The sequence below is a fragment of the Accipiter gentilis genome, chromosome 18 (assembly GCF_929443795.1).
Source record: "Accipiter gentilis chromosome 18, bAccGen1.1, whole genome shotgun sequence".
Taxonomy (NCBI): Eukaryota; Metazoa; Chordata; class Aves; order Accipitriformes; family Accipitridae; genus Astur; species Astur gentilis.
The window spans coordinates 13,389,859-13,398,449 of record NC_064897.1 but is presented as its reverse complement, the minus strand read 5'-3'; the positions used below and the strand labels follow the sequence as shown (position 1 = coordinate 13,398,449).

Genomic DNA, 8,591 nt, shown 5'->3' with positions numbered 1-8,591 from the left:
CCCCGTGGAGAAAGCTCTAAAGCAAAAAAAGACCAAAGAAGTGTACTGCTTTCATTATACTAGATATTTTTGGGTTTAACTTCTATTCTGTGCTTCATTTCAGTGGGTATGTAGCTCCAGTTCTGAACATTACTCTCTTGATCTTGGAACTATTGTAAGACTTTCCTGAGGATTAATAAGACCAAAGAGAAGAATCAGCCATGGCATACTTTGGGAGAGTGCCTTTCTCACACAATGAATTTGGTGAAGGACAAGCTGGGGACCAAGCATTGTACCCGTTGTACCATTCTGGTTCTGCTGGAGAGGTCTGTCTAGGATTTGATCGAATAGTTGATGAAGTCAACAATGAATTTTTTTTTTATGGTTCATCACTTTCACATCATCATGAAGAAATTCATTTCCCATCAGACATCTTTGGTCTGAATGTGCCCGAGCAGCAGTTTTGTGGTCAGCCTCCAGTTGCTTATGGCGAACTTTACCCTGGAAATCCTGTCTCTCCCTGGCAACAAGGCACAGTGTCACTAACAGTTGGCTTCAGACCTTCTTTGCTATCTGATTGCAGAAACTTCTCTCTGGCACATCCTCACCCCTACAGTCAAGAGAGAAAACTCTATGGAGGGAATAGTATAACTCCAGTCACAAATGTGCTTGATTCAAATGTGGAAAAAGGCAACACAAATCTGAGTTTTCAGATAGGTTTTGACAATGTAGGTGCTCAGTGTCCCATTTTCTTAGACAACTATCCATTTGAACAAGAAGCGAGAGACGAAAGTGGAAATGGGGAAGCTTGTTTAACCAACACTTCCAGAAGATGCAACATAGGACCTACCTGGCCCAGCAGCTCTGAACATGACAGAGAGGTATTTACACTTTCTTATATTAACAGTGCTTAAAGTTCTCGATTGTTGTTTGTGTCCTTGCACTTTGTGTATTCACTCATACTGACGCAACATAGATTAGAAGCACCTGATGTAAAGACCTGATGAAAAATATAACACTTATGCCTTGGGTGATGCAAAAGCTTTTGCTCCTGTAGAGAGTTTTTGTCATGTGTCTTACTATTCAGCTGGCCAACAGCAACTGCAAGACTTGTTATTCACATCTTATTTGGTCTTAACTACTTCCAAAGACAGAGATGCAGGGAAGTGTCAGGTATGTTTTCCAATAATTGTGTATCTTGATTTCTTGGCAGTCAGAATTTCCCACAGTATTTTTGTATGTTTACAAGGAGGATGCCTTCAAACAAACTTTATGTGATTAGTTAAGAGATTTTTATATAGTATGAAAACCTCTAAGCATCCTCTTCCTTTGATTCTAATTTCAGAAGAGGACCCAGCAGACCATAAAAAATTACTTTTGAATAGAAGGTGACTACTGTGGCTAGCTAATGAGGTTTTTATACTGTCAGAGTCCCTGTCCTACCTGTTTCATGTTTTAACCAACTTATACTTAAAATGTCAATGTATTTCTGCAATTTACCTATTAAAAAAAGACTTCATTTTAAAGTAATAGGGCCAGTTCCTCACCTACTATGAAATGAAGTATCTCCATTGACTCTAATGGAAACTTGCCATTTTACACCAGAAGAGAATCTAGATTATGGTCTAGAATGTTCCAGCAGGCTCATTCTATGGCTCACTGAACCATAAAACTACCACAGAGGGATAAGTACAGAAATATAGAGTAAGATGTGTTTGAAAGAAATAAGATAGCAAATCTTCATGGTCTGATATGAAACCTGGGATTCAAAATAACAATACATTATGCTGAATCTGTTTTTCTGTTAAGCCAGATTATCGTGTCTGTGTCTAGTTTGGCTGACCTATCCTGATCATGGGAGTTTATACATACCACGTCCTGCATGCACTTATGTGTGCATATATAATTTTCTAAAATTAAACATATCTACTATAACTGTGAAAGCTGGATCCTATGAAACATACTCTGTCTTCAGCTCTCTTTTTGTAGGAAATACTTTATCTTTTTTTCCTCCTTCCATCAGGTGTTCCTAGCTTCAGCTGTGGTTTTGCTGTTTTTAATAACGATGTCTTATGGGACTCCCATAACTCTCCCTGATATTATATCTCTCCTCATTTTCTTCCTTTCAAAATCCTGACATAGCGAAGGTAAAAAAAAATAAAAATAATAAAACCTCCCTTTCCTCTAGTCCTTGTTAGCATTCTGAATCATTATAGGAATCCTGAAATATCTTACAGGATATCTCTGCACCGTTAATATTAAAAGACAGTTTAGGTTCACCTTTTGCTTTTAACTCCCAGTGATCACAGTATCATAAAGCAAAGGGGAAGAGACACTTGATTGACTTGTTTCTATGTCTGTAAATAGGGAGAACTATAGAAGTAAACATAGTCAGACCCAGACAGATGGGGGATGAGGAATATATCTGAGAACAGGAACTCTGAAGACTAATCCTGGGCACCACATTTTGGAAGTTCAGTGATGAATACAAAAGAGGAGGGGATGAATAAATGGAGAGACAAAAGGCTGTTGTTGCTTTTTACTTACAATAGGAAAACTAAAGCATGCTGACATCATGATGAGAAGAACAAGCCTTCTCATGAGAAAAGTAGAAAATAGTGGGATACAAATGAGCAGGAGGAGATTAAATTGTGGTATGGGAAGAAGAGGTGCTAGAGGAAGCAGGCAAATAAGAACAGGCAGAAATGCTTCTGTGACAGAAGAGGAGAGAATTATAGGGGAGGGAAGAGCAGAGATGAGTGAGTCAAGGGCGACTACAATCAAATGTGTGGGAGGATTTGATTAAGTCAGGGAAGTATTTGAGCTGTTTAGCTAGAGGAGGAAGAAGAAACGGGAGACAGGAGAGAATTGATTTGTAGCAGAAAAATCAGTGTGGTCACAGGAATTCCTTCAGGGAGAAACAGCCATGTCAGGATAGAATGAGAGCCAAAACAAGGGGCTGGCAACTGAACTTTGAGACGTTAAGAAAGGGGAAATAAGAGTGAAAGAAAGTGGAGAGAGGGAAGGGTAAAAAAGCCTGTGAAGAAGTAACTCATTGCTATTGGGCTGGGAGTTTTGGAAAAGACAAAAAGGGCTGCAGAGTGGCAGGGTTGATGCCGAGTAAGATGGTCAGAAGAGTTGGACAAGTGGAACACCACAGCAAAAGGAGAACAAGCACAAATTAGATTAGTGAGCTCCAGGATGAGTAAATGATGCATCTGAGTAGTAGGAGATGAGAACCAAGACTGCAGACAGAGTGAAACGGAAACGAGGCTGAAACATGGAGATTAGCATTGAGATAGGTCATAGGTATGCAAGATGAAATACTCACATTGCTGAAATCATACTGTCATTCTGATCCTTAGCTCTTGAATGTAGTTGTACAGCCCTAGGCTTTATTTAATGCGCGCTAATCAAAATATGTCCAGTGTTGTAAAGAAAATGTTCATTTTCTCTGGTCTTGTCATCACCAAGACGGATGTTCAAAAATACTGAAGGAACTGTCTTTACAACATCTCTGTGAAAAGAGATTTTATTTTCTCCATATAGAAAGAAAACTGAAATGCAACCTAAAAAGTACCCAATAGATTTGGCTGTTCCAACTACGATATTTAGAATCTAACGTTGTTAGAATAACTAGCAAGATTCACTTTTTTCACCCAAGCCCAGTCATCAGACCAAACTTTGTGATTTCAGTTTGGGTGCTCCAGAAGTGAGAAATACACAGTGTTCCTATTTGCAAAAGATGGTTCAGGTGACTTGAGCATAACGTGAGAAATCTGTGGATAGGAAAAGACATTCCAGTCATCCAAGGAGGCACTCTGTTACTTTACCCCTGTAGTCATCGGTTTTCTCCATACGCAATTCTCTGTCTCATTTGCTTCAAGCTTTCATATATTTGCAGTGAGCAGAGACTGGACTCCTATAGAAAAGTAAAGTATGATCATGTAATTAATATTTTACCTTTATATGCAGTGGGAAGAAAGTAAAGTTTCTGAACACCTGAAAAAGAGAAATGACAAAACTAAATCTCATCCACATGATTCATCAATGGAGTTGGAACTATGTATCTACTACGTACAGTCCTGCCATGAGAATGAATTTGAGTTAGTTAGCAATGGTAGATGAATTCCCTCTGTGTAGACTATTACTAGTCTATGCAGGATTCTTGGTTGCTGTTAGGATTCACTTAGAAATGCTGACGGCAAAGGTGCAGAGAGGTAGAGGGCTCCTGTGTTACTTCTGTCACCTGCAGGAGAGGGTCTGAATTCCAGCTTTGTCTGTCAAGCTCCTTTTTGCAATCCTTTAGTAATTATTTAATCATGTTCTTCTTCAAGCCATGAACTTGAGGATCCATACCCATGTCCTCATGGCCAATCATCCTTTCCCAATTTTGGCCCTCTCCTTGCTTAATTCCTCTCTCTTCCTCCTCCCGCAGTTCCCAGTTGTGGTTTTGCTCTTTTAATACCTTCAGTCCCATTCAATGTTGTGTCCCAGCCTCACTTTTCTTACGTGTGGCCTAGTTTTCCTAGCTTTTCATTTACCTACTATCTCTCTTTTTCCATGCACTTTTTCCAGGGTGCTGTACCTGCTCTGTAATAACAGAACTGCAGGTAGAAAAGCAGCATTTCTGTGTTGCTGGAAGCAGCAAGTTTCCAGCCTTTTCTCCTGTGGGAGTCTCAATCCACTGCTCCTGTAGGGTAGTCTTAAGTTATCCCTCCTTTGCAGCATAGGACTTGGGCGGTCCTTAGCTCTGTAGAGTCCCCATCAATCTCCTATTCCTCTTCCTGGCTGCTCACCTACTCCTGCAGCCCCTTCACTGGCAGCTCCCCACCACAGCCAGAGCACAGCTCGCCACCAGCGAGGCCCCAGGGAGAGGCACCAGACAAGCCCTACAGCCAGAAACCTGGGCTGTGCAGCATCCTTCCTCTGGAGCTCCATGTGTGTTAAAGTCTCTGCTGTCCACAGGGGCGGTTTCTGCACCCCGTGATGAAGATTGTGGCATGTCACCACCATCGCTGTGTAGTCTTCAGTGCAGGTTCTGGGCTCCCTTTGCGCCCCTGCTGCAACAAGCGCTGTAGCTTTACCTGCCTGCTGTGCTCTGTGAGCTGTGCTCCTGCTCCCGGCTGTAGACCTCACCCACAAACACAGCAATGTCTCTCTGAGCTTGTTCCAGCTTGAATTCCTCCATCTGGAACACAGGGGTACACGACATCCCAGATGTAAACTTCCTAGAGCATTGTCAATATATCTTTTTGTAAAACTGTCTACCCTGATGTAAGTTTGATCAGGAATGGTTTTTTTCTGTTGTTGGTTTTTGTTTGTGTTGGGGGGGGGGGGGAAAGGGGTGTCGGTTTATGACTACATAATTTTGGGAGGCCATTACTGTTACCAAATTGTTCATAATTTCTAAATAATGCACCTCCACCAGAAGTTCTTATGACTCTGCTGAGGTGAGTTTGTAAGGTAGGTGTCTAACCAAGGTAGAAAAAATGAGCCAGTGGAGGTGCTATGTTTTCAGTGACTTTTGAAGGAGCTTTTTCAGCAGTCTTTACAATCTGGGGGTGATGGACAACTAATTTGTATTGCTAAATTTAATTTCACTCTCTTATTTCAATCCTCAGGGGTTTTCCTACCAGACATTTCATTTTTTTCCCTCTATTGATGATGCCCCCTTATTATCTTTAAATTTCATAAGTGCTTTCCTATTGCTTGTGCTATTGTGGTTAATGAAAATACTACATACAATGAGACCCAAGACTGATAGTATCTATAAAGGGTTTGTAATATCAGAGCTTTCAATTCTGCCATTGTGATCTCCCCACTAGCCAGCTCCCAACAGATCTTTCCTCTTTTACACTTATCCCATCTTTTAAACTGTAACTAAAATTTCCCAGCCTGCATTTTTTCATGCATATTGCATGTCCTTGTCCAGAAAAAAAACCCTTAAATTGTTTGGTTTATATTATTAATTTTTATAAAGTTACATATTTGTATATAAATTATTAAAATTATAAAATACACCTTTTGCCATATCTCAGTTTCCTCTTCTGTGGCATGTCATTAGTTGCTTCTCTGTCTGAAGGGATTTAAAAGCTGGTGTCTCAATTGAGCCTTGTACGTTTCTCTATGTACAACAGTAGAATGGGCTTGCAGATATAATAGTATTAAGCTCTTTCCTGGAGGTAATGTTCTGACTGAAGCGTACTATGGAAAACAGACAAGGGGGTGCTTTGACCCAAAATAGTGGCTTAGACCTGTGCTCTCCAAGTTTAGAGAAGGTATCTGGGGATTTTTCATGTTCAACAGAATACACTGGCTTCCTGTTATCTGTCTTAGGGACTTACCTGACAGGTTTATGGAGTTTGAAGGGATCCTTAGCTTCCTTCCAGGGCAGAAAGAGAAAATAAGGATTAAAACTCACTGCAGTATAAGTTTCATTTTGTTCCCTCTCCCTTTTTTTTACACTAAGCATACATCTGCATTTAGAGTTATCTGTACTCTGACACTAGGTAAATTTTGAAAGCTTTGTCTGGAATTCCTTATATTCTGCACAGAAGGGGAAAAAAATAATTGTTAAACCCAAGCTAGCTGATGCTTTGTGTCTTCATGTTTTTAATCTGAAAACATTTAGAGTACACTCAAAATGGGTTATTTGTTCTTATTTGGAGCTCAATCAAGTCATGGTAGGGATAAGGTATGAAAGTTAGTTCTCATGGAACCAAATGCAAGGTTAGCCTTATGCTCCTGTTATCTGAATAATTGAGCTCTGTTTCTTCTGGTGTTTTTTTTGGTATTTTTAGGCTACAGGTTGGTCTATCCAGCTGGTTGAAGCAAATCAAGGAAGTAATGAAAACACAGTTGCTTTTTGCAATGCAGTGGAGAAGTAAGTAACAAAAAACCTTTATGCAGCCAACTATGATATCTCACTCATTTATATTAATTGGATTGGTTATCCCAGTGTATTGCGCCTGGCTGAGATGGAGTTAATTTTCCCCATAGCAGCCCTCATGGTGCTGTGCTTTGTATTGGTAGCCAGAAAGGTGTTGCTAACACACCAGTATTTTGGCTACTGCTGAGCAAGCGCTCCCACAGCATCAAGGCTGGCTCTCCAGCATTCTCCCCTCACCAGTAGGCTGGGGGTGGGCAGGATCTTGGGAGGGGACACAGCCACGACAGCTGACCCAAACTGACCAAAGGGATATTCCATACCATATGGCGTCTGCTCAGCAATAACATCTAAGAGAAATCAGGAAGAAGGGCGTCATTTGTTACTATGACATTTGTCTTGCAACGGTACTGAAGCCCTACTTCCTGGGAAGTGGCTGGACATTGCCTGCTGATGGGGAATAGAGAATAAATCTTTGGGTTTCCTTTGCTTCTGCATGTGGCCTTTGCTTTGCTTTTGCTTTTATTATACTGCCTTTATTTTCTTCCCTTCCCCCATCCTGCCGAGGAGGGTAGTGATAGAGCAGCTTGGTGGGCACCTGGCATCCAGCCAGTGTCAACCCACCACACCCTGCATTTCTGAACAGTACCATAATTCCAGTATCTACTTAAATATGGGAATGCTGCTAATTTTGGCTTAAAGATTAAAATCCACAAAGAAATGTTAACACAAAAAATATTTTCTCCCTTAGCTGTTCCCTTTATCAGTGGTAAGTACATTTAACTCTTCAGTGTTTTAGGTTTATAGTGTGTGAAACTTAAGATCCATTTTCTGCCATTGTCTTGGACAATATTAGTGCCTGTGTAGCTCAGAGAAGGAAAAAAGAATTGGAGGAACTGACTGACTGAGAACAGAATTAGTACATACTGTCATGATGAAAAGTGAGACTTAGCAAGCGACAAAACCTCCTTTAATTACTGTTTACCGTTACAGTTAATAGCATGGCTTAATGGGATAGAACTTTTTTACTTTCTTAATCTTCTTCGGGAAAAAGAAATTGTTCTGAAATCCAGGAGCGCTAAGAAATACAAGTTTTTAGACCATCTGTGCAGATTCATTTTCCTTCGTAGATATTCACTGATCACACTATCAAGTTGTTAACATAAAAGCATGCTCTTTTCCCCAGGAAAGTAGTTGGAAAATGGAACGCTGGTTGTTGGTTTTTTTCAGTTGGACTTTAATGAATTGACTGTATTCAAGGTCAGCCAAGCCTGCTTTTCTTAAAAGAAAAAAACCAAAAAAAAACAAATGCAAAAACCAGCAGTTTGATGTTGCCCCAAAATTAACAGTGAATATATTATATAGTCATACTGGGTGGATGGTCAGCTTCAAAATATACTCATTCACATACATCTTAGTCGTCTTTTCTTCCACAGTTCATCAGTCTGGACCCCAACCCAATTCTACTAATATCATATGCATGAAGTTACATTCCACATGTCAGGTTTTCCTCTCAGATATTGAAATCTTTTAATGTCCAATCATTCTACATTTAACTTTGCACTCTGATTATAGGAAAAGCTTTCTATTGATTTTTTTTTTTTTTTTTTTTTTTTTTTTTTTTTTTTTTTGTGAATAAATGAGTTTATTTACAGGGCTAAAAAGATTAATAGAATTAAGCCATTCCTGTTTTGCAGTAATTTGTTTAGTGTTCATCACTAGC

General features: G+C 39.9%; 1 protein-coding gene across 1 annotated transcript in view; it reads left to right on the top strand.

The window, feature by feature from the left end:
• The first annotated feature begins 200 nt into the window (after positions 1 to 200).
• The window catches only part of PIK3C2G (phosphatidylinositol-4-phosphate 3-kinase catalytic subunit type 2 gamma), a 209,969-nt gene continuing 201,578 nt past the window's right edge, over positions 201 to 8,591 (top strand). Inside the window, exons 1-2 of the mRNA XM_049821675.1 lie at positions 201 to 860; positions 6,783 to 6,865. Of these exons, the coding sequence (XP_049677632.1) occupies positions 201 to 860; positions 6,783 to 6,865 (743 nt within the window). The remainder of the gene's footprint in view (positions 861 to 6,782; positions 6,866 to 8,591) is intronic.